A 26,554-nucleotide genomic window follows, 5' to 3' on the forward strand; every position below is an offset into this window, starting at 1 on the left:
TGTTTTTCTTGTGGCTATCATATCTGCTCGCCGGATCTTGGAGATAGCAGCCCTCTCCATCAGACAGGACTTATGCGTGTTCCATTCAGATAGGGTCGTTCTCCGACCTGATCCCACTTTCCTACCAAAAATCAACTCAGCTTTCCACAGAGCTCAGGAGCTCATCCTCCCGAACTTCTGTCCCAAACCCTCTCGGGAGAGGGAGAGACAGTGGCACACCCTTGATGTGAGGTGCGCCCTAAGGATCTACATCAGGCGCACCCAACCATTCCGGAAGTCAGAGGCCTTGTTTGTGTCCTTTCAGCCTAAGTCCCTCGGCCACAAGGTGACTCCTACCACTGTGGGCTGTTGGATTAGGGCCGCCATCTCTAAGGCATACCAGGTACAGGCCCTACCTCTTCCCCCCCGGCGTAACCGCGCACTCCACCAGAAGCGCAGCTACCTCGGCCGCATGGGCCACCCAAGCTTCAATAACTGACATCTGTAGGGCTGCCACCTGGGCATCCCCATCCCCTTTTATCAGGCATTACAAAATCGATGTATTCGCCTCGGCTGAGGCCTCCTTTGGCAGGCAGGTCCTTCAGCGGGTCCTTGAGGTTCCAGAGGAGATTCCGACCCAGACGGGATCCCGCCCGCAGGACTCGCCAAGCTTTGGTATGTCCCATTCTGGACGCTCGTAGCAGCTCTATGGAGAAGGGGCGTTGGTTCTTACCTGATACACTTCTTCTCGTAGAGCTGCGTAGAGCGTCCAGCCCCACCCATTTACCCGTCTGGTGGGGAATCTTGTTTCGGCCAATGGATTAGCTTTAGTTAGGATGAGAATAAGGCCTTTTCCTTCTCGTCTTCGCAAAACTGGGGAATGCTACGAGGACCACATGATGGGGAGGAGCGTTCCTCAATTCAAGCTCAGCCTGTGAGAGCCGAGACTGGAGCACCTCCCATTCTGGACGCTCTACGCAGCTCTACGAGAAGAAGCGTATCAGGTAAGAACCAACGCCCCTTTTCTGAGTCCAGTTTCTACCATCGTTCCATGCTGCTCCAATTCTTGAAGTTTACAAAGAAAGGTCCTTCTTCCATTATCATAATAAAAAAAAAATCTAAGCATGCAAGTAAAGATTCAATGTCTCTCCCCTCTCAATTTCTCTTCATTTCCACAATATCCATAAAGTCAATGTCCCCTTGAATAAACATCTATGGAGATTCTCACTCATCCGGATCATGGTTGTTCCAAAGGTGCTTTTTCAAAAGGCAACTGGATTTTGAAAAAGCACCCTTAAATAGGACTAAATTCAGCCAGAGGGAAATAATGGGAAATAAATAGTTGTACTGTTCTTATAGAATTGTTTTCAAATTCCATGTATCACGTGGGCCATAGGTTTCACTGACCTTTCATCAGTCTTCTCCAGCATTAGTGGCACTGGATATATTGGACCATAACTCTCAGAAGTTTGTTTTCCCAGGGCTATGGCCTTGTTGATTGAGAATTCTGAGAGTCACAGAAATCCAGGCTGAGTGAAAGTTTCTAAAATGTGAAAAGACATTCTAAAATTTGCAACACATCTTTTCCCACTTAATTGCTTCCATAGCTCTTCATTACTGATGATTTTCCTGACTGCCGTTGGCGTTCCTGAATTTCTGGAAAACTGGAGCAAGGCAGGAAAGATGGTCTTTTGTAAAAAAAAATAATAAGCAACATAATTTTCCTTCATGGTGCAGTCTTGATTCTGGAGAAAGAGCCTGGATCAAGATGTTTCAGTGTTCTTCCTCAATGAAGGATGAATCTCAGGTGGGGAACTGCATGAAGGGATCACAGCTTGAGGAAAATTCCTTACTATTTTAATGCCCCTGTTGGGTTCCTCAGCAGAGTCAATCCTGCCAGCTGGAGTTGTGCATCTGCTCAAGATCCTTTGCTGAAATTCCCTGCTGCTGCTGCTGCTGCTTCATCCATTGCTTATCCACTTGGTCTCTCTCCTTTTCTGAACAGCTGAGTAAACTGGCAGTTGTAAGAGCCTGGCAGGAGAGCAGCTGTTGCTACCAATGCCCTTCCCTAACTTGTCTTCTTCCTCTGGGCAATAGTAAAATCGAGCTCAGAGGCAGCAAGTAAGTGGGCAACAGAGACCGAAAAGAATGTCTTCCTCTGAAAGGATCCAAACATGGAGCCCAGCCTTTGGGCTGGTTTCTCCCCTGAATAGCCATCGACGTTTCTTGTTGCGCTTCTTACCTAAGATCTGTACGAGAAAAAGAATTGGAGAAATAAGATGGGGACTATCTAGAAAGATAGAAAACTGAAGCAGAAAAAGTTCTAGTGACCTAGAAAAGGTCCATTGAGTCTATCCTTTAGGGGTTTTTTTTTCTTTTTAATTTATTATTTTAATTTATTTATTTTTATTGGAATTTTTAAAATTTTTGTCAATGATAAATACATGTATATCCCAAGCATGCTGAAACTCGGTTACTGATGATTGACCCACTACCTCCAAGCTTCCACTACTCTTTCTGTGAAATCATACTTTCTAACGTTACTGTTAAATTTCCCTCTTAACAGTTTAAGGTTATGCTCCTGTGTTCTTAATCTTTGCTTACTGTTGAAAATATTGCCTTCTAGAACTTCATTCATATATTTAAAGGTTTCAATCATGTCATTCCTTCCCTTCTCCAGGCTGTAAATATTCAGTTCAAACAATTTCTTCAGATACGTTTTGTCCCTCAGATCTTGCACCATTTTTGTTGCCCGTCTCTGTTGTTCAATCGTATCAATACCTTTTGTATATTGGGCGGGGGGAGGGGGGGGGCAAAAGAGACACAGAGGCTGATGTTCAGAAAAAACAACTTTGCTACTATAGCTTTTATCCAAGATTATTAGAGTCAGACCCACCCTTCCTTAATGCCTTTGTAGGCTCTTCGAAAGTTGTTTTGTGAGCATACTTTTACATCCGCCCCTTGAAACTCTTGTTGCGTCCTATGCTGTCAGAATGTTCTCTGAGAGTCTGTGGTTCCCTGATTGTTTTGCACAGTTGTGTGCATGTTGCATGGTGTGTATGTGTCTGAGGGAGGGAACAAGCGTAGGAAAGAGACCGAGAGTGAATAAGAGTGTGTTGGAGGCTGGTGTGGACTGCAGTCTCCTCTTCATCCCTCCCCTTCTCTTTGGCTAGTTCTGATCTCCTTATTTGGCTAGGCTGTTTCCAAAGAAGGGGTGGGGTGGGGTGGGTGAAAGGGGAGGGGGAAGCAAGAGGGAGATTGGGTGACATCATAGAGCAGCACAGAAGAAGTTCCTTTAAAAAAAAAAAAAGCATGAAGCCAGCCCGTTGTCTCTACAGTTTCTTTAAAAGGAGATATCTGCATTGGACACCTTAGTTGTGTTCTCTCCCCGGAAGCCTCCTGCCAGAGAAGACACCTCTCTGCTCTCATCACCCCATGAGCAGCTGGTAGTGCTGCTGCAGCCCCCAAACAAGTTATTGCAAAACACCCAGCTGCTTTGGAGTAGTGTGTAGGAAGAAACTGGCTCACAGATAACACTGAATTGCAAACAGAAGTCTGGATCTTTGCAGAAACTTTCTAAAAAATATTTTTAAAAACTAGGAAAAAATCTTGTTATTTCTCAGGACTCTCTCATCATAAGGACCAATGTATACCCAGTTTTCTCTGAATCATGTCCAACCATTGTCTCAATAAATTACTGCAAATCACTGAGAAACTTATGTATTCCTTCTAAATGTTAAAACTATAATGAGACAGTCTGGTTGGCCACAACAACTAATTTAAATAATTTAGGAGTGGACTTCAATCTTTTTTATCATGTACTTTGGGGTAATTTTTATCAGCATAGAAACAAGGTGGGTCTCTGCTTTCCTCACTGGCTGAACAATTTCAGTTTTTCAAAAGCACATCATGTTTAGTGGCCCACAAAGAATTTATCACTTGGACAAAGTAGGATTTGCTTCTGAATAAAACATGCGTTACACCAGACTGTAAGTAAAACTATCATCCTGCTATTGAGCAAAATAGTGTTTCTCTGAAAAAGGAAACATGAAAGTAAACGTTTGGGTTTAACTACTCATTACTAGTGCTGAATATTTTAAAAAATGTGCATCGAATAATAGACATGGAATAAATATAGAACTAGGGGTGGACTTCAAAAATTTTAGCAAAGGGTTCTCTGCCCGGTTGCTGGGTGAGCGTAATCGGCCTCACACCATGGTGGGGGGGGGGCATTTTTGCCCTCCCCAAGCTCCAGAGGCTTTCCTCAAGCTTCCAGGAGGGCAAAAACAGCCTCCCCTGGCTCCGGAGGCTCTCTGGAAGCCTGAAACGGGCCCATTTCTGGTCTTCCCGAACTTCCGGGAGGCCCGTTTTTCATCCTCTCTGAGCCTCTGTGCATGCCCTGCACTTACCTGCATGCAAAACGGGGACTCCTGGGAGTGGCGGGGTAGGTTGGGTGAGGGTTTGGGGGTTCTCCAAATTGCACAGAATCTTAGCTAGGGGCTCTCCCGAACCCCTGCGAACCCCCAGCAGCCCACCCCTGTATAGAACTGTAAGATACAAAATCCCTTTGCTCTAATCCTTTTCTGTTAGGAAGTCTGCAGTAGGTGATATTGCTGTTTATAATTTTTAAATTCAGAAATCTTTTTTTCTTTCTTCAATATTTTCTTCTTTCTTTTGTGTAACATATAAAAGATTCACAAGAGCTGTTCACTTCAAGAATCGCTTTTGATCTCTTCATTCCTTTCTGTATCTTCTGAAAAACATTTGTCTGAGACTCATCCAAATAGTCTGAAAGGAGGAAATTGCCTAAAATTAAACTTAGATACTTCCATGAATAAAGCTGTGTTTATTTTTGACCAATTCCCTCTTCCCAACTCAATCACATTCAAGAAGGCTTCATAAATTTAAAGAGATGTTTTGGGGTTGAGAGGATTACATTAAAGGAAGTATAAGAAAATATCTTCCCAACCACATAGTATTAGTGTTTCACATTGTTAATATTTAATAGATGCTTCTGATTCAGTTCTAAGAAGGGTGTATTCTTTAATATACTGTATTAATTTTATCTTTTGTAATGTAATGTTCAAACTAAAAGTTTTACTTACATGATTTTTAAATATTTTACATGTTTTAAGTAATATAGTTCACGAGCAAATACTTTCACTGCTTAATTAAAATTACACAGATTAAAAATCAAAATAAAATGAAGGCACTAAAAACTGTTAATACAATATTATTTTTATTACAATCTGTGCATTACAGATTACTACAACACATATAAAAATTGTAGTTTTGATGTTCAGCTTGACAAATTAGATCTTTGATTAGACTGATTTATCTTAATTCATTATGTCATCAGTTAATTTTATAACAGTGCTTTTCTTAAACAAAAGTATATTCTCCTGATGAAAATCTTTCCAAGCTACATCACTATTAAAAAATGTTTAATGGCTTTCTCCAGTAGTCACAGTATAGTTTTTCATGATAGAATGGATTGAGGCAAACTCTGGTTATTGAAATCAGCATTTGAATATTTGTTTCTTAACGTAAACTAAAATAAAACCAAGGTAATTAGAAAATAATTTAAATAATCATTTCTTAAAGAACTTATTCCCTGTGTTTGTTACATGTTATGTGGAAGTGGGACAATGGTATGTATGGGAAGGATTAAATTTCTGATACAATGTTGTTTGAAGTTCTATTGCTTAAATAACTTTTTCAGCCAGAGCTATTTAAGTATTCAATATATATGAGAAAATACCTTTTGGTTTCCTTGGATAAGTGTTAAAGAGGGCCAGGGGTATGTAAAAGCATTGAAACATTGCTACAATTATGACCAACAAATTTATAATAGTTAGGACATCAGCTGTGAAAGAGTTTAATATGTATATATAGTAAAAACTACTATGAAACAAATGTTTACATTTCTGTCTTCACTCATATTGATGTTTATGTGGTTCAGAATTTGTTTTTAGCTTCAATCTGGAGGTTTAGGATTCCATCTATGTCTAATGGCAGTTCATTAATCAATCCTCTTTGCTTGTTTTAGGCTGACGAATTGCCTTTTGGGGCTCAGGGTCAGAGCCCAGAGCAGCCATCACAATAGCGTCCAACAGCTGGAACACCAGCGGCAGCCCTGGGGAGGGGCGAGAAGATGGACAAGAGGGAATGGACAAAAGTCTGGACAATGATGCCGAAGGAGTGTGGAGTCCAGACATTGAACAAAGCTTCCAGGAGGCACTGGCAATATATCCGCCCTGTGGTCGGCGGAAGATTATCCTCTCAGATGAAGGCAAAATGTATGGTGAGTGAGATTTGGTTTTATTACTTAGGTGGTTTAAGATGAATTTCAGACAAGAACAATAGCTTGATGGATTTTATTTGTTATTCACTTAAGCATACTTATTTCCCACCTTCCTTCAAAACATTCAAGGAGGTATACCTGCTCCACCCCCTCCACCCTCTACTCATGACCATCATAGTTAAGGAGTGGTTTCTTGTGTTTATGTTCAGAAGCTTGCATCTTGCTCCAAAATGCTTCTTTGCGGACTGCAATTCCAAAGGCTAACCTGTAGATTAAAAAGTACAGTGGCAAAATATAGTGATAAGTAATAAATTATATTCAACAGGTTAAAAATGTAGCACAGATAGCTACTTTAGCCCCTTATCCTCAAGAGAAGGTATCTTTTGAGGAGCTTGATGGCTGAACAAGCATTTGCATTTTTCTAATTTGAAACAAGTACACAGTGGTAAAAGTTTAGAAAGAAAAGAAAGAAAGGACTATATATATCCAGGAAGTACACTAATTTAATTAAATAGGACAGCCAACTATTGTAGTTGAACAATCCAGTACATAGTATGGTGAATCAGATATTAAACTGAAAAAATGAAAATTAGGTATAGATAGTTCTCGACTTACAAATTGGGAACAGAATCTCAGTCACTGAGTGAGGTAGTCATTAAATAAGAGGCCCACATGATAGTATCATTCAATGACCACAATTCCAGCACTCCCAATATCAGTAGTTAAGCAGTCTTTTAGGTTGTTAAGCAGATGGAGCAAACAGATCTTCAGAGGAGTTCCCCTCCACACACGGAAGGGAGAGACTGAGAAAGGAGAAAGAATCTAGGAAAATATTACAGCTAATAGATGACCAAGGTCAAATGTGTTATGGTAATAAGGAGAAAAAGGTAATTATTTGAGACTTTTATCGGTGTAACAACTTAAAAGACTGCTTAATTATTGCAATTGGGAGTGCTGGGAATGGGGTCATTGAATGATACTGCCATGTGGGTAAACAAAACTCCTGATTTTGGGGATCTGAACTCCATGTCTGCAGCCTGTCAAAGGAGTTCCCTCCACTCAGCAGGCAGCCCTTTTGCTCTCAAAGACCTGTCTGAGATGGGGGGATATCATAGCTCTATGGCACTGAGTTTCTAGGGAAGCCAACAGAGAAAATTGCCAATGGCAATCACATGATCACAAGGTGCTTGGCTATCGGTCAATCATAAATATAAACAGGTTGCCAAGCACCTAGATTGCAATTGTGTGAATAGAATTTTGCAATGGTCAGAAATGCTTTATGGCCTTTAAGGCATACATTCCATGGCTGTTGTAATTCCAGACTGTCGTTAAATGAAGAGTCATAAACCAAGGACTACCTTTGTCATGTAATGAAACTTGCAGGCTGCCGAAGGATAATTTCTGCATAAAATCTATTCGTCAGATATTGTAGAATTCTCCTTGAATTTGATAGTTTTATCTGTGGCATTAGTTTCAGTGCCACCTTAATCTGCACAATAACCATCCTTTTACCATGAGTCTGTGTTAGAACTTCATAAAAGTCCACCATTGGGTAAGAAGATAGTAAGAATTTGCCTTTTATAAACGTTCTGAAGTTTAAAGCGTGTACTTCTAATGTGCAGGCCTCAAACACTAAAAATGGATTTTGCTCCAGGCCCTTTAATTGGCTGCTTTCTGGATTACTGGGCCCTTGATATATTTTATCTCCCTGGTCAGTGGGGGTGGTAGTGAGGACAGTGGACTTCCAGAAGCCATACTGTGAAGCGCTTGTGGGGGAAGTCATATTGAAGTGAATAAACAGAGTGCTGAACTCTTCTTCCCTGGATCCGTGACTCATATTTCCTTTGTAGTTCCCTAAAACTATATATCCCTCCCACTCCCTCATGCCTCACCTCTTTTCTCCCTCCCACTCTTCTCTCTGCCTGACTTGATGAACTGGTTTGGGAAGTTCACTCCTGTCAAAGGAAGATTGATTTTTGTCTGCTTGAGGATCCCACATACCTGCCTTTGGGTGTGAAAGGTGGTATATCTGGCCTCTAATGCAGGTCACAAACAAAACACCACATTCTTTCCAAGGTCTGCTCACTACCCATTTTACAGTACCTATATTTGAATTATCTTTGTTGCCACATCTGTGTTTTTCTTGCTTCTGACTAGGGAGCTCTGATTTGAATTGCCATTTTAAATTGGGGTGGACTGCAATTTTTTTACAAGGACGATAGCCTCTTCCATCTTGAATTTTTTTTATTGATCTATTAAACGTGTCTTAAGTTAAAACAACCAAGTGTTTTCTAAAATCTTAAAGCAGAGTTCTACAGGCTAACGAAAAGAAAACTGGCAGGAGAAATCTGTAGTTCAGTAGGGCATCCAGTCTATTCAGAAAGGCTGCTTTAAAGGCTAACTCACTGACTGTGGCCAGGCTGTGAGATAAGAAGGCTGTGTGTGTTTGCTCCAATAACTTGCTAATCTTAAACCTATTCAAAATGCTATACATATTACGCGGGAAATCAAAACCCCCACGTCTCAAAATAGTATGCCTCATAAAGATAGGACTTCATTCATGTTGGGCCTTACACTTCATTAGAACCAACACTAACTTTAAAGTGGTTCGGCTTCAGCGGTAGGGGAATGATAATATTTTATCAATTACTCTTGTAACATGATAGTATAAGACATAAGACATTAACAGGAGAGATTTGTAACATGAAAGACAGCCAAACATATCTTTATACTCTAAAATAGAAAGCTCAGGCTCTGAAAAAACATACATTTGTTTTTCTTTAAAAGCCGGTATTGTAAAAATACAGTAGAGATCTTTTATTGTCATTGAGTTAGTTCTTCATATGTAATCCATAACATGTTGAAAACTTTAAAACAAGGGGAAGGGGAAAATGAAGCTCCCTCATTTTGATTTGGTTTGAATGTGAAAAAATGATATACTTCCATATTTTAAATTTACCGTACTTATTGGAACAGTTTTTGAATGAAGTTAACTTCCCTTTGTACTAGTAGTATCTGATTCTTCTTCCTCTGGAAGGCTTTAATTCTGGATACCTCTGAACTGCATCCTATAAAATAAAGTACAAACGATCATTGCATTGCTCCTTCCCGCTTATCTGTTCTTACCAGTGTTCCTTTTGTGATGTCATAATCCTATGTTTGTGACCTCAAAGAAACATTTCCATGGGAATGATTGTTCTGTTAGCAAACACCAAGTTAATAATCTTGCCAAATGAATCAGGGATAGGGAGGTAACTGCCTGTTGCTTTAAGCACAACATTGTTTTTGTCAAAGCCTGCTTAATTGAGCTTGTTTAAGTCAAGGTCTGAGCTTCCTTAAGCATAACAATGTTTTTCTCTCTCTCTCTGATAATGGAAGCTTATTTTCTCCTTAATTTGGGGATAGGAGATAAGAAGCAGCTATCAGTTCAAAGACCCTATGAAAATAGTTACATACATTTCCCTATTTTTATGGTGCTTCCAGAATCTAAAATATCTTTTTTGCTTTACCTTTACTGCAGTAGATGAGGCCATGTTATATTAATCTTTCCTTTATGATTGGAACGGCAATTGCCAATTTCTTGGTAAGGACTCACCCTGATGGGATCATTTAATGGGATCACCCAGATGGGATTGGTATCCCAGGGTGCTCTTCGATTAACTAATTGGTTGGGATGCTGATATCAAATATATCCTACTAAGATAAACTTAAGAAGCTGCCAGATTGCACCTTAGCTTCCTTTAGCCAACTCCTGTGTACACAATTTAGCCTGGCCACACAACCTGAGATCTCTTGAAAGGAATGGAAGATTTCTGAACAGACATTTTAAAAAAGATTTCTACAGAAATATCTGAAGTACTGCTGGGAAGTTTGCCCTTTGTTCTTCAAACCCAAGCATACAAACTGGTTTTTCCAGCCACTTGGAGGCATCTGGCAATCACTTAAAGAAACAGCAACCCTGCTCTGCCTTTGCTTTTCTAACCTGACAACTTAAGAACTGCTATTTTAGATTTTGCTGCATACTGACTCCATTTTTTTTTTATTCAGTAGCACTTTGTTCCATACTTTACTGTACCTGCAATAAGTCGAATGGAGTCATGCTTTCTTGTTGGCTACCCTCCAGGAATGCTTGATTAATGGGCTCCAATGTAGGCATCCTGTTTCTTTAAACCGTGTTCTGTTTGCAAGAGGCTGCCTTGGAAGAGGGTCCCTAATCTTTTTGATTAGAAGGAAGCTTGGAGCACTAGATACTCTGTTAAGTATTCTGTTAAGGTTCCCAGATACGGCCTTGGGTACTTGTAGCAAGTAGACTGTAGTCCTGTTTGCAACCGTGTGGGTTGTAATAACAACAGTGGCAGCACCAATTGCTGAGGTACTGACTGAAATGGGTTTGACTGTTTCTGTCCATAAACTTTTGTGCTTAGTTTTGATTTATGTGGCAGCCATGGTTGTCCATAATGACCACTGATTCAAGGCTGACCGTTTGAGGAAGACTAAACAAGTCAGAAGCTGATAGCTCACTCTGCAAATGTTTTTGAATAATAAAGTTGCATATTACTCATAAGAATATTTTGCACCCTTTCAGTTTAATGATAAATTGGATAATGGATTAAAAGTGCTCTTTTTTTAAAAAAAAAGCCTTATATTTTTGTTTTTACCACTGTTGTGAGAGAAACTTTTGGCACAGTAGGCATCCATGAGGAGATCTCCTCTCTGGATCTATTCCTTGAAACAGATCCAATCACTCAAAGAATGCTTACTTTGAGGCAATCCAAGATCATCTAGGTGTGTGCATGTGCATGCGTGCCCAGAAGTCAAAGCTGGCTGAGGAATTCTGGGAGTTGAAGTCCACAAGTCTTAAAGTTGCTAAGGATGGATCTAGAAGATCTTGGATTCACCAGAGAAGACTCTTCTGGTTTGCTCTGCAGCAGGGGTGGGATGCTACCGGTTCTGTCCAGTTCTATAGACCGGTAGCTCTGAAGAACAGCAGACACCAAACCGGTTCTGTGTTTGCTACTGTTTGGCCCACCCGCCTGCGCTCTTACCTGTCCTTTATTTCCTGCTTTTTCAATCTCAGCTGCTTTGCGCGGCACAAGTGAGGTTGAAAAAGTAGGGGAAAAGACGCTTTTCAAACGCTGCGCACCTGCGTGCAGCACTTTTCAGCTGTTCGGGCGGCACAGCTTATGGTTTTTTTACACGCGCATGCAGTCACCAAACCGGTAGTAACACCAGTTAAATCCCACCCCTAATCTGCAGAAGTAGCTTCTGCAGTAGTAACACACTGCAGAAGTAACACACATATGCATAGGAAGTAGATTTTGGAATGCCTTGAAGTAGCCCCACAAAGCAAAGAGGCTGCAGCTACTTCTCACTTTTGTGTAGAGCTTGGATGTCAAACTCATGGCGTTATGTTGCCATCAAAGGTCGTTTTGTGACATTTTTTGCCCTTCGTGGAGCTGGGGTGGGCGTGGCCTGTGCATGACGCATCTCAGAACTAACTACACTTCCTTCACATGCTAGTTTATTAATACTTGGATTTTAAAAATCAGAAGTTCTTTCTTTCTTTTAAAGGATAGATGGAGATAAAATTTCCTCAGGATAAAGAAACTATGCAGTTTAGCATCAGTTTATCAGGTGTACAAAAAGAGGCTTATTGGGCATTATGCTATGAAGATAATTAACTGTCTTCAATTATGTTTCGTGTGCTGCTTATTCACATGCAAGTAATAATAAATATGAAACAACAATCAAGGCACAATTTCACCTGCTTTCACAAGGAACAGTGAAAGGATCATTTCACAGATCCGTAATATATTTTAATTTTTGAGCACGAGAATAAATGAAGATATTTCATATAATTCCTGTGGCCCAGTAATCAATTGCAGTCTTTCTTGGAATAAAATAGGTGCATAGCAGATATGTCAGATTCCCCAATCTGTTTGCTGTGGCCCACAACCAGGCTGTGGCCTATTTGCCAGTGGATCGTGTGAGGAGCTGGTTGGTGTGCGCGCATGCATGCACATGCACAGCCCCATTTGCGTGAGTGTCACAGGTGCTTGGGGCCTCATTCACATGAGAATTTCAGGCACTCCTGACCCACTTGTGTGAACATTGGAGGCACTCTGGTCCTCAGTTGCGCAAGCGTCGCAGGCTTTCTCGGCCCCACTTACGTGAGCAATGGGTGCTTGTGTGCACATATGCACATACGTGGCCACCCCTCCCACAAAACCAGCCCCTCCCCCACTTCCGGGCCGCCAATCCAGAAAGGTTGGTGGACTCTGACCTAAGTCACATAAATTGTTGTTGAGCCTTCGTTCACATGTTATATTTCTATATGTCATGTAGCAAGGAATATTGTAATTGATCAGGTGAAGAAAAGAAGTTCTGTGAAACTAGAAATAATATTTAATTTTTCAAGAGATGATTTAGTGCGCTCTAGAAATGTTTTTTCATATGAAGAAACATGTAGGGCAGGTGATCATTTTTTAGAGTGTGTGCCAATGCATCATAGGCCTGTGATCTCGGCCTAAATAAGTGTAGATTGTTCTGGAATATCCTCTAGTGATGCTGCAACGTGAATTCCTTTCTGGGTGTACTTCTATAATGATTGTAAATATAATATCTAACCTTGTATATCAGCATGCCAAGCTTGAGTGTTTTGTCCATTACTCCCCCCCAAAAAAGTATTTGTGTGTGTGTTTGTGTACACACACACACACACACACACACACACACACACAAATTTGCACCTGGACGTTCCCAGCAAAGCCAGCCTGCACCAAACACCTAACAATTGGCTGGTAAAACCTTATATGAGGCTGTTCTTGGAAAAGCACGCTCAGCTGTAAAGAGATTGACCTTTTGGTGAGATATTTCCTTCCATAACTGTCTATCCATGGGTGGGTCCAAAGGCAAGTGGGGGAGAGCGGGCTTCTGCAGAATCATAGCTGCATTCAGGGCAGATGCTAGAAGTAGGATGCCTCAGGAATCCCAGACCACTATCTAAAACGCCTACGATAAACGGCTCCTACTTGGCTAAAGGGTGGGCCAGCTATTGACACAGGAACTGATCTCCCAGCTGCTGTGAAGGAGGAGGAGAAGGGGGAGCCGCTGACCTGTGGTAACCTGGAGCCCTTGAACGCTGGCCAGTGCAAGTGTGGGGAGAGAGTCTGGGCCGTGTATGGCAAAGGGGCATTTCTTTCTCCTCTGGTGGGGCAGAGAACTTAGGCAGCTCACAGGAGACTGGCTCTGCACTTGACTTGCCCCAGACAGCAGGTGTAACTTGAGTTGTGCACCACCAAGGTTGGTATGCTACGAAAGGCTGATTGGCTGGAAGGCTGCCCCACTAGGTTATTTTTAACAGAGCTGTCCAACTGGTTCACGTGGTGGTGTCAGGGAAGAGGAATTTGCGGAATGTAGTAATTTGGAGGAGGACGTGCCCTCCGAGAGGGAATGGCACAGCCTCTGGTGAATCACGGGACTGGGACAGCTGAGCAGAGGCAGGCCTGCAGGGTCTGCCTGCCGGTAACTGGAAGAGACAGTTAGCCATGGCAGGTGCCCAGGAAAGGGAAGAGCTGCTCCGACACTTTTGACTATCATCAGCACAATGGATATCGGATAGCCTAGAGAGGGGGAGGATTTCCACAAGGGTGTATTTCTGTGCTCGCAGTCCTATCTTAATACTCTTCCTTTTGAAAAATCCTCTTGAGATCTTACTTTGGAGTTGCAGAAGGCTGAACATTTTTCGATTGTTTACTTTGCAACAATTCCTGTGTGGTGTTATTGTGCTTGTAGGTCAGCAACAATTCCCAAAAACATAAAAGTTGTCTGAGGATCACAGTACTTGATTAATGAAAAGCAGTCAGTGAAGGCTGGTAGTTAATCAAAAAAGCAGGAAAAGGGAAAATAGCCTCTCCAAATGTTTAGTTTCAATCCAAATCTGGCCAGCAAGTTATTCTCTTCTTCTCTCAACTGGAGGAGGAATCCTATTCCTTGGATTTTTAAGCCACCCCTTCCCTTGCTCTTAACTGTTTCTATTCTCTCACTTACTGACTGTTATGGCTATATTTCATTTTTTAAATGGGTGGCTGCAAATGTTTCCCAGGTGACAACCATCGTGGCTCATATTCACGAATCCCTAAGGCTCAGGAACGATGAGTTAACTTTTCTTTGCATGACTTCCTGTATCAACTCATGTAATCATGAGCAGCTTTTCTCAATAAACCTGGTCAGATTTGATTTGTAAGAAAGTTCCTTGTGGGTTGGAGGCATGAACTCTTTGGTAAACGTTCATTGTTTTTATTTGTTAAATATGTAACAAAATATGTAACTTTTTTTTTCACTGAACAAAACTATCATTTTCAAACTTTCCTAATATAGCCATGAAAGCCACCTGGGTTGGGTGACCTTGGGCCAGTCACACACACTCAGCCCAACTCAGTGTGGTTGTTGTGGGAAAAATAGGAGGAGAAAAGCGTGTTGGATATGTTTAGCACCTTTAGTTATTTGTAAAAAGAACAAAGGCCGGAAATCAGTAACTTGCATTCCATCCTTTCTAATATCCTATAGCAACTTAAACTAACCTATTTCCAATGGGCCCTTAGTGGTCTCATCTGAAGAAGTTCAGAAGAGGGAATCAAATGTGAAAAGATAGAACCATGAAGTAAATGGGTGGAATCTTTCTTAAGTCTCACATATTTACGGAAATTAGGATTCAATGCATAAGCAGATGATTTGCAATATGGAATATAGTTTTAATTCAAACACGTTAACTTTGATCAGGGACAAGGTTTATCAAGCAATATCATGGTTTGGATTATTAAGAGTTCTAAAGAAATGGCTGTTCTGGTACTAAGATATTAATGGTTGCGAAAGAACAGACAAGAAGAGAGACTGGGAGACTAGGGTATCATGCTTCTTATGCAGCAGAATCTTTTTAGTGTTCTTAAACTACATATTTTGGAGCACATATTCCCTTCAACTAATGGAGATAGGAGACATTCTGCTTTAAAATACTTTGTTACCTTTATCCAGGATTTTAGGGTTTTTCTTTATTACCTGTTGATTAACATTTCCTACACTGTAGATCTCATCTTGCAACAGAATAATTTTTGTAGTGTTTTTCCTGTTCTAAAAACTCAATGAATCGTTTAAAAAGTACAGAAAGTAATAAATATCACTTCTATTCTTCCTTTCAAATGGCTGTTTGCTTCCACATTTGAATTGTTCTCTTCTATGCCAGTCGTCCTGCGTATTCCAATTACAGTACAGAGTGTGTAGTTCAGCCCTTTAACAGAAGGTGAATAACATGGGAGTTCTGAAGGAATAATTGTGAGATGCTGGTGCTTCTTTCATTCTATACTCCAGCATCTATCATTAGACGCAAGCAAAGTATGATACCTATAACCATTGTGGCACAGTGGTTAGAATACAGTATTGGAGGCTGACTGCCAACTGCCAGCAGTTCGCCAGTTTGATTCTCACAGGCTCAAGGCTGACTCAGCATTCTATCTTTCCAAGGTCGGTAAAATGAGGAAACCAGATTGTTGGTGGTAAAACCGCTTAGATAGGGCTGTAAAGTGGTATATAAGTCTAATGCTATTGTTATTGCTACAGAAGGATCACTTTTTGGTCTATGCGATTAGTAGTAGATTGATCATCAGTAGATGATCAGTGGAAGAGCAACAAAAAATGATTAGGGGACTGGAGGCCAAAGAATGGTTGCTGGAATTGAGTATGTCTAGTTTAATGAAAAGACGGACCTAGGGGTGAGTGACGTGATAGCAGTGTTCCAATATCTAAGGGATTGCCATAAAGTACAGGGAGTTAATCTATTCTCCAAAACACCCGAAGGCAAGATAAGAAGCAATGGATGGAAACTAATCAAGGAGAGAACAAATTTCCTGGCAATTAGAACAATTAAATCAGTGGAACAACTTTCCTCCAGAAGTTGTGGACGCTCCAAAACTGATGGTTTTTAAGAAGAGATTTGACACTGGTAGTCTCTTTTTGGTGAGCTGGCTCCTGCATTCCAAGGGTCACTTCTCTTGTAATTCTGAAGCTTATCTATGTGCTGAATTTAATCAGTAATTGGATGAGAGTGAAACATCATTTGTATTAGAGTATATCTTATTACAGCTACTGAGGCATTTTATTATCTTTTGCTGATTGTTTTCCGCCGGTATATGAATAATGCTACAATTGAAGCTAGAAATCTCATAATAATCAGATCTGTTTGCCCCTTGCTACCTTCATATCTAGCGAAATGGTCAATCACTGTGTATGTCTTGGTCTTTATTAAGATTGAAAGTGTGCATGTTTGTGTGTCTGTGTGTATTTGGCTATGTACTGGGAACACTTAAGATTTCTTATTTTTCAAGAAGTACAAGTGCAAATCTCAGTTTACTTTTGTTGCTGTTCTGGCAAGTCAGGAAGCTACGAAGTAGGAAATGAAGCAACAGTAAACTAGGAAATCAATCACAGCAGCAGAGAAGTACAGCCTTCTATTTAAACATGAGTTCAGTTCTGGGTCTTACTGTTAATGACAGCTTCATTTCCTTCCTTTCAATCTTTAACTCAGGAATTACATCTTGACCATAACGTATAAGAGTCTTCTTTAACCCAACACCTTTTGGATGTGTTAGATTAAAATGTCTATGATGTTCAGCCAACATAGTCGTGTTGGTTGAGGATAATGGAATGTTTAGAAGGCTCCACGTTGAGAAAGGCTTCAAAGGATGAACAAGGCAGTATATGCTGGCAGCACTCCTATAGACAATACCAAAAATAAATTCTGAGCCAGGAAATTCATCCCACAACTGTCCTGGATGAATTCTGCAGAAAGGAAAAATGCCTGTTTCTTATCTTCTGAAAGTAGAAATGTGAATGAATAATCTCAGCAAGTATGATCTGCTGAGAAAGGAAGGATACTGTCTCCTCACCAAAAAGTCAGAGCACACTCAGATTTTGGCAAAACGACATTATATGAAATGTAAGACTTTTGTAGAATAATAGAAAGAACGGAGGCATCTTTTAAAAGAATATTTAAAAGATACCAAAATAGACAGACATGGGATTTTATCTAATATACTGACTTGGCACATTTTTCATGTGAATATTATAAACCAGGAGGCAAATTTTCCATAAACAAAGTATTAAGTTGCCTGAATCAAAGAAGTTAGAACATTAGAAAGTCATAAGTTCTTTATCCCAGGTGGTGGGCATGCAGCTCACATTCATGGAAACAATGATTCAGTCAGTACAGGAACTGGACATCCTGAGTTAATTAAAGCACTCCTCCCCTCCCCAAAAAGAAACATTTATTTGATGTACTGTGATGTCAGATCCCACGTGGGTGACAGCCAGTTGAAAGCAATTGTTTGAAAATGTCTGGTTAAAGATCAGCTAGTGAACATGCGTATGTAGTGTAGAGAAATAAGCAGGGCGGGGAGGCGGCGGGGGGGGGGGGGCAGGCCGGTTGAATGTTACTCAGACAAAGAAGTTGCAACTTGAGAGTATTTTACAAAGCTGTTTGTTAGGAAGGCCTCAGCAGCAAGGCACAATTGTAGCACAACTGAAAAAGAGCAGGAGGGGTTTGGAAATATGGCCCAAACTATTCAGCCTTACCCAGTTCTGTTGCCTCTATTGTTTCACGAGACAAGATGCCCAGTAGCAGGTAGGCTCAAGGGCAGAAGCAGTTACAGTTGTGTTTTCTGCAATTGATGGTTCATGATAAACGGCTATTTTTAAACAGATCACACATGCATTTAAAAATCATAACCTTTTGAATCAGTGCAATTTTCAGATAATAACTTTGGTTTGTAAAAATTGCTGCAGAATAGCTGAAACCATACACAATTGCTGTGCTTATTTCATAACATAGCTGTGTTTCAGATTTTATTGCTGAATATTAGATTTTTTAAAATGTACCTAGTAAAATATCAAGGAGTTCTGAGAGAACAAATAAAATTAAAATTAGGCATTTGTTTCATTATTTATTTCATGAACAAAGTAACCTAACAGGGTGTGAAAAAGTAATTGCTCTGCCGGTTAGTTGTAAGAGTACATAACTGAAAAAAAAAATCAGGGTTAGCCCTGCCCAAATAAATCTCACAAGCTGTGGTTCTCCTTATCTTTGTGAAGTTTTCATTGCACAGATTCTGAGGCAGCTTATGCTAAGTTATTAATGCCTATCAATCCGGAAACTGTTTCAAAGTCATTTTTTAAGCCTTGGGATTCCAATAACAGTAAGGTACAATGTTGAAATGGAAAATACGTTGGGATAATAGTGAATGTTCCCCATAGTAGCTGTCCTGTCAAAATCACTTTAAAAGTTCAACATAAAATAATCCAGAGTTCTGCAATCATTTCTTGTCTTGTCTAAAAGTAAGCATTCATGATCTCACAGCCAGAAAAGCACTAGGTAGAAATGGGAAAGAAGCGATGTGGAAATCATGGCTGACCAGGAAGAACAGTGAAGTTGATCTTAGGCTTGCCAAAAAGTATGCGGATGTTCCAGTGGACCTTTGGAAAGATGACTCAAAAGTGGAGTTTGGTGGCTCTGTGGATGACACTGTATCAAAACACTGAGACTTATTGTAGAAGCTATATACCAAACACAGCAATTTTGTGGATAGGAGCATAACTTTGCTTGTTAAGACCCTGATGACTAGTCATAGTTGAAGGAAGCATGAATTATGTTAGATAAAGCATTTTTTTCAGGAGAGAATTAAACCCTTTCTCCTCTTAAGTGGGACATGCAGCAAGTAAGAGAGATCCCAGATTTACAAACAACATTGTGTAGGGAAAAAAACGTAGTTTTGGAATGGCCAGAGCCAAATCCAGGTTTAAAACCCCATGGAAGTATAATGTCAGGGCCTGAAATAAACAGTTAACCTAGAAAACATCCAAATATTATTGAATTGATACAAGTAACCATGGATGGATGGCTCCAAATTCCTACACAACAATGTGAGGGACTGATAATTACAGGAAGCATTTGATTGCAGTTATTGCAACTAAAATGGTACAACCAGTCATTAAATCCAAGAAGGCAATTCTTTTCTTTTCCACACTGTCATTTTGCACGTTAGATGGCTTTAGTGCTTAATTTCATTTATATCACCAACAATTTGTTCATTTAGGTTTCCTTCTTATATTAAGAGAACCAACATTAAGCTATGCTAATATTCAGTGACAAAAGAATCAGAAAATGTAAAAGGGGCAAATACTTTTTCACAGAACTGTACATGAGAAGAGTAGAATAGGTCCCAACAGAAATGTGTATGCATGCACACAACTCCTAAGGGGGAACTAATTCTTAAGTTACATGTAGTCCCACTTTGTCTTTCTTTCTCAACCACCAAATAAAATAGAGCTAGTCTTCTGTTATTTTTTTTATCAATGTCAGGAACTGCACATGTCAAGGGATATGCACTGAGCCAGATGGCTTTTATGATGGCATTGTTACTCTAGTATTCTGTATCATCCTTCCCTTTCCCTCTCACATGGTACAGTTTGACTGGGAGCAGCACCTGGTCTTGTCTGTAAAAAAACTATGGTGATGGGGAGGGGGGAGAAGAGGCATGGTTGAGGGACTGCGATGTGACCTCATGTGAGACTTCTGTCCCCAAGGCTGAAAATCAATGCTTCCCTTGAAAAGAAAACAGGACTCTGGCTTTGCCAGAAAAACCACACTTGCTTCAGCCTTCAAACTTCTCCGTCTCTCTCTGTTCTAAGTTAGCTGCAAGGGCATTTCAGCCAGCTTTAGCCAATACCATCTGGTCCATCAAAATAAATCTGGCATGCTTCCCCAAACTATTCTTCTTCCATGTTTTGGGGGGTGGGGTGGGGGGAGTGGAGGGAGATGAGGGAAAAGAAAGCTCCCAGCTGCTCTGACGTTTGAATTTAGATTGGCCACAGCTGGACTGTAAAATGTGGAGCAAAAGTTCTTCTGCTTCAAATTAGGACAAAGAGGAGGTTGGGAAGGGCTCTGTTCAGAAGCCAGTGCCACTTAAAACATCCCAGTAGGTTGCACATCCTGTTGACTGTCGTATATCAGATCTCAAGCTCTGAGCATCCATACCTTTGTCTTTTACAGCTTTTTTTAATCTCCTCTTTCCTTCTGTGTTATGAAAGTTCTTTGGAGTCATGCACGGAAGCTAGGAAGGAGGGAGGGGTGGTCCAAGCATGCACATGTATCTTCCTGTGAGAGCTGAATTAAACATGGCAGAATAGGGCAAGAAATATTCTGGGTTCCCAGATTAGGCTACAAATCCTGGTCTTTGGAAATCCCATAATTTATTTAAAGGGAACAGTGACTTCCTAGCTACATCTCTGTGTGTCCTATGTTTGCATTGTTTTCTGAGCGTCCAACTTTTTTTCACAACACTATGGACTGGTGTGGATATCTGGTTCAATGCATCTGGTTCAATGCATAAACAACCAGGGCTTCAAGCAGAGCTTTTTTCAGGCCATCTTGTTCAAAAAGAGAACAGTTGCGTTAGTGCCATCTTCTGGTAAAATGTCACCACTGAGTTCGGAGCTGTTCGTCAGCTTGAAGGATGTAAGGAAGGTAGACCAGATTTTTCAGAGGGCAGCCTTTTATTTTTAAGAAGAAGTGGGACAAGGGAAGGTCTGCATTCATCACATTACATATTTACCTTTTCTGCTTTAGGACGCAATGAACTGATAGCAAGATACATCAAGCTACGGACAGGGAAGACAAGGACTAGAAAACAGGTAAAAATGCATTTTATGCTTCTCCTTTTAAAAAGTGTGAAGAATGAAAAAAATACTAATCTGTATACATACATATATATAATCTATGAAAACATACACACACACATATATATGCATGTTTTTTTTATATCTGTCATGCTCAGTGCTGTGATCTGGTGTACTGTTAACTTACATGGTGGATATCTTAACTGACAAAAGTCATGCTAAGGAGATATGTGGTCTTTAAGTTCTCATTTTGACTCAGCTATTGGTCTGCTGTGAGATTTCTGTTTCATCTTTCTTAACGTAAGTTTCCTATGGATGACGACTATTTATCTCACACACACAAAAAAGCAGAACATCTTCAATCATTTGATTTCATACAGCTGGATTTATGTTTGAGAAACACTTGGTTTACTGTATAATTTAAGGTTTAGGAATTAAGAATGGCAGCTCTAGCTACTAAATCGCTTGTCAGAGTTTTCCCAATATGGGTGATATCCTGATGTGTGGCCTTCAGCTTTCCAAATTCTGCAGCCAGCTATTGCTGAATATTCTCGAGATGAAGTCTACACATTTGGAAGCTGCTGAACTTTGGAAATTCTGTTTCTTAGAATAAAAATTGATGCTGCCTTTTAGCAAACCTTCCTTTTAAATTTGACAGATTTGGGGAACACTTAAGGATCATTTTATTCTATAGTAAAACTGGGAAGAAGACCTGTTTAGCATACCAAGAGTGTTTATGTCAGTAAGAAATTTTGAACAAACAGTAACAAATCTTGGACTGTAGGTCTTCCTTGTACATGAGATTGCATACAGAGATTACATACAGAGATTGTGGACAATCTCAAAATGACTACTGGATCTTGACTGTTATTACTTGCTAAGTCTGCCTAATTGAATCAGAAACTTCCATTATTCTGGTCAATCTCAATAAAATTGAAATACAGTATAAAAAAACAGAATTGGAGTGGGGAATGTACCATGTGTACCATCCAAAGGTCATCTAGCTGATTTTTTTTAATTAATGGAGAAAGAGCAGACATGCCATGTGTGTTGTAAAAGATATCATGAATGAAACTTCAGTTTAACCTTCATTTCCATTTTCTTCCTCTTCAAACCTATAGGAGTAACTTTTAGAATAATTAGGATTCATTAGTGGAGAGCAGCAGAATTCTTTATGGAACTCCTGGTTAGCTATGCTAGATTGCAGTGTGTGACATATTAATTTGGACTAGGAAAATGATTGTTTATAGAGTTCCAATCAATTCCTCCTATTTTAACTGTGGTTTATGTCCTTCCACAGTACACTGAAATTGGAAATGCCAGTCCCACATCTGTGCTGATTTCTCTTGGCATCTTTATTGCACTGTCTGAAAGCACATTTTCATGTTGAGCTGTTTATCTTTACAGATATGATTCTCAGCTCCAAAGCTAACAGTCTATGACTTTCTGCTGAAACTGAAATCATATATATCCAGGAAATGGTTTATAAGACAATTCTAAGCATATTTAATGGGACTACAAACAGTCCCAAGAGACTGGAGTGGATTGCAAAGTATGTCACTGTAAAACAGAACAGATTTATTTTGGAGTTTTCCCCCCCTGTTGCCTGGCTTATTGCATTTCATCAGCTCTCTCAATCATTGGAGATGTGCTCTGTATAGAGCTGTGTCTTTACAGAAGTGTAAAGTTTAAAATAAAATAAAAGTGAGAAAAAAGCCATTTTCATTGTTTTTAACAGATTAAAGTCAATGTAGCTTTTAGGTGATGAATTCCTTCACCTGTCTTTGTCTATAATATTCAATATTTTGTTAATGGAAAACTATGTGTTATGACTTCCTGAAAAGATTATTTCATTACTCAGTTATAATCAATCATAAATTGAATTTTTATCCAAAATATTAAATCGGTTCCCAAAGCCATGAACTCATATTTAATTTCTATTCAGAAGAAGTACCTCATGTCTACCGTTTTGCTCCCTAAAAGCAGTTTTGCAAACATCTGAGAAATGTTTCATATTTCCTAGGCATCAATATTTGTAGTATCAAGAACTAATATTTTGAAGAACAGTCCCATAAACAGTTTTGATTGTGTGAAAGGCAGTTCAGTTACCTGATTCAGAAAAATCAAATAAGTAAGCAGGGGATTGCATAGTTGAGTAGAATGGACGGGCCCGAAGCAGCAAAATACCTGTGGATCAGAATTTGAGTAGTTTCTGAAGCCAGTATGATTAATAATGTGTAGAAGGCCATGAGAAATAATACATTTGAAATCGAAAGTACTTGTTTGCTGCCAAGAAACCTAAAAATGGTATTTCCAAATGTTTCATTCAGCAAGATTACAGCAACTTTCTTCAACCGACTCCTTCAGTAAGCATGAACTGCGGTTTACCCTGCAAGCTGATATTATTCCATCAGAACTTCAACTGGCTTAGGAGGCCAGTGTGTTTCACATGGGTGCTTGAAGCACTGTTGTCGATATGGGGTCATACCTTCATTCTTTTTGTGTTTCCCTTTTTGAATGACTTGGCGGGGCCTAGGTGTCCAGCCATATACAGGTTCTAGCTCGGAAGAAGGTGCGAGAGTACCAGGTTGGCATAAAGGTACGTTGGAGACCCTGCCCATGCATCCATGGTATGTGAGCATGGGCAGCCCCCTCTCCTTCCTCTCCTTTTCTCTGGTTGACGGCTCTGCTGTTTTTCCCCCTCTCCTTCTGCTTTTCTCTCTGCAGGTCTCTAGCCACTTGCAGGTTCTAGCCAGACGGAAATCTCGTGAGATTCAGTCCAAGCTGAAGGTACGCGCTTCCCCAGCTTTCTCACCTTTGAGCCATGGCCATGCTGCAGCTAACATACTGCATTCTGTTATTGCCACTCTGTTCCTTTTATGTCCTTGCCCCTTTCCCTTTGATCCTGGGTTCAGATCAAAGCTAGAAAATTTGGAAGAGAGAGAGAGAGAGAGAGATGCTTGGTAAATGACATGGAGTATCTTTATGTGGCAGGACTTGAATAGGGCTGTGATATAAAACAATTCATTTTGTGTCAGGTCAGTGGAAAAAACAGGAGAGTAAACTTCCAGTGAGAACTTTCCAGATTGGACCTTCAACCGCTGGCTGTTGTTTTTCCATAGACCCCTAGTGTTGCTACTTAATCATATCAGGTGACATTTGTTAATATGCCTTCATCTGATCTCTTAATTATATAACCCTAAAAGTTTTAACAAAGCTACCTATATAGAATAAATAATGGCCTATGAAGTGATGTGACAATCGCACACAGGTAGTCCTCAACTTTCAACCATCACTGAGCCCAAAATTTCTGTTGCTAAGCGAGATAGTTGTTTAGTGAGTGTTGCCCCATTTTATAACATTTCTTCCCATATTGTTAACTGGATAATTGCAATTGTTGAGTTGTTACGTGAATCTGGCTTCCCCATTGTCTTCGCTCATCCGAAGGTTGCGAAAGTGGATCCCAAGACCCCAGGACACTACAACCGTCATAAATACATGCCAGTTGCCAAGTGCCTGGATTTTGATCACGTGACCCATGGAGATGCTGCAAAGGTGATTAAGTGTGAAAAACAGTCCCTGGGTCATGGGATTCCCCTTTTGCGTCCTTTTGACCGACAAAGTCAATTGGGGAAGCCAGATTTAGTTAACAACCCTGTCACTAACGTAACAACTGCAGTGATTCACTTAACAACCAGAGCAGGAGAGGTCATAAAATGGGGCAAAACTCACTTAATGAATGTGTCACTTAACATCGAAATTCGCGGCTCCATTGTGGTTGTACGCTGAGGGCTATCTGTATTCTGGACCAACTGTTGCTTCTAGGTGGACATCTCCAAGTAGAAAATACACTGCAGTGATCCAGTCATGAAATGACAAAGAGCATAAGCCACTCTCTTCACTCTGTTGAGCATATCTGCATACTGATGATGCCTAACTCCAAAAAGTAGATGATCTTAAGCAGCAATTGCGTGTTAATGTTAAATTGGAGGGAGCGTTGAGCCATACTATTATTATTAATTATATAACAATTATCTATAATGACAATGTGTGGTTGTTAAGTTATTAGTTTGAATTTAATTATTAAGTTATTACTGTGAGTGGGTTAGGCTTAAGTTAATTTCCTTTTTACCATAGGTACAGAAACAAATGCAACAGTCATTATTCTAGCTCTCTTTTGAAAACTATTGTGTGATGCGTTTAAGAATCTAGTAAGTTATTTGGCAAGGAGACCTATGCAGTGGTTGCAACCGAGGCACACAGAACCAGAAAGGAACATAAGACAGCTGTGGCTGAATCAGGATATGTAGAACAAGTTCACGAAACCAGGAACTAAGGAAACCGGGCAAGGATGCAACTGGAGAGCTTTATCCTGTGATTGCTTTCCTTTTCTTCTGTGGTTGGCTTTTTTCTCCTTATTCTGGAACTGGAGATTGACTAACTTGATCCCTTTCCCTCTGTGTGTTCTGTGTATTGTGATTTGCTGAATAAAATGTCTGAAGATGGAGCACGGAGAGTGGGGTGGCTCTAAAGGAAGCCAGAGAGTATTCTAAAGTGATCTGGATTACGTTTTCATTTTTGCTGGTGAATGTATGCCTTGGAAAGAAATGAAAAATTACAAAATTGCCTCTCTCTCCCTTTCTAGATTCCCCAAGGCAGAATAAATATATTTTAATAGGATTGGGAAAGTTGTCAATGGTTGCCTCCTCCTCTTTTGACTCAAAAAGAAAGAAAAGCTTCACTATTTACAAACAGACTACATTGCCTATGTTTATTGTCAAAGCCCAGGTTTCCATAGAATTCAGTAAATACTTCCAGTTGAAGACTGGCACAGAAGAGTAACAAGGATGTACAAATGACTTGTATGCAGTAATTCAATATAATTCTAGAGCATGTTTATCATCATTCTGACCCTGTAGGAAATCTTCCACAAAAGTTAGAAAATACATTATCCCAGAAATGTGTTTGACAGGCTAGTCAATTGATGTCAATAAATGTTTTTTTGTCACATACTCTAGAAAAGCCACTGTGTACAGCACATCTTTTTTTCTTATTTGTAAGCAAGAAAGGGGCAAATTTCCTTTTCAGCTCTGTATTCAGAGTAAGCCTTAGCTGAGGCAGCTCTGGTGGCCTAGAGCTCACTTGTTGCCTCACAACCAGGAGGCTGGGAGTTCAATCCTAGGTAGAGGCTAATATTTGGAATAGACTCTCCTTCTTGAGCAGTAGCTTGGACTAGATTGACGGTCAAAGTCCCTTCCAACTCTTTTATTCTATGATACTTGCTGTGAATGTTGTTGCCAGTGGCAAAACCTCTTCCCAGGTGGGTCATGTGTCCAAGTGAAACCAGGAAAGATCCATTTTCAAATTATTCCTCAAGTTGAAATTTGATGTTATACTGGCATCTGTGGCAGTAAGTTATACTGAACTCAGCTGCAATTGGCTTGTGAGTGGATATGCTAGGTGGTTCATTAGAAGACAAGCTGTGTATATACACAGTGTACCTGACCTGCCTCCCAAGGTTATTGTAAGAATAAATGGGAAGAGTAT

General features: G+C 40.2%; 1 protein-coding gene and 1 long non-coding RNA gene across 3 annotated transcripts in view; one reads left to right on the forward strand and one right to left on the reverse strand.

Annotated features, from left to right (window-relative positions):
• Nucleotides 1-26,554, forward strand: part of TEAD3 (TEA domain transcription factor 3) — a 92,506-nt gene that overhangs the window by 51,280 nt on the left and 14,672 nt on the right. The window contains exons 2-5 of one of the 2 annotated variants that reach the window (XM_026716895.2): nt 6,029-6,283; nt 20,958-21,022; nt 23,544-23,606; nt 23,735-23,797. In XM_026716895.2, coding sequence (XP_026572680.1) covers nt 6,148-6,283; nt 20,958-21,022; nt 23,544-23,606; nt 23,735-23,797 — 327 coding nt within the window. In that variant the 5' untranslated portion in view covers nt 6,029-6,147. The remainder of the gene's footprint in view (nt 1-6,028; nt 6,284-20,957; nt 21,023-23,543; nt 23,607-23,734; nt 23,798-26,554) is intronic. The other variant, XM_026716894.2, reaches the window with a different exon arrangement.
• LOC148126113 (uncharacterized) lies at nt 6,301-13,536 on the reverse strand. The gene is made up of 3 exons (XR_015742836.1): nt 13,399-13,536; nt 9,243-9,351; nt 6,301-6,548 (listed from the first exon to the last, which is right to left on the reverse strand). It is a non-coding gene; the product is annotated as an uncharacterized LOC148126113 (long non-coding RNA).

Source organism: Pseudonaja textilis, chromosome 3, assembly GCF_049901715.1.
Source record: "Pseudonaja textilis isolate UNSWEBS1 chromosome 3, rPseTex1.2, whole genome shotgun sequence".
Taxonomy (NCBI): Eukaryota; Metazoa; Chordata; class Lepidosauria; order Squamata; family Elapidae; genus Pseudonaja; species Pseudonaja textilis.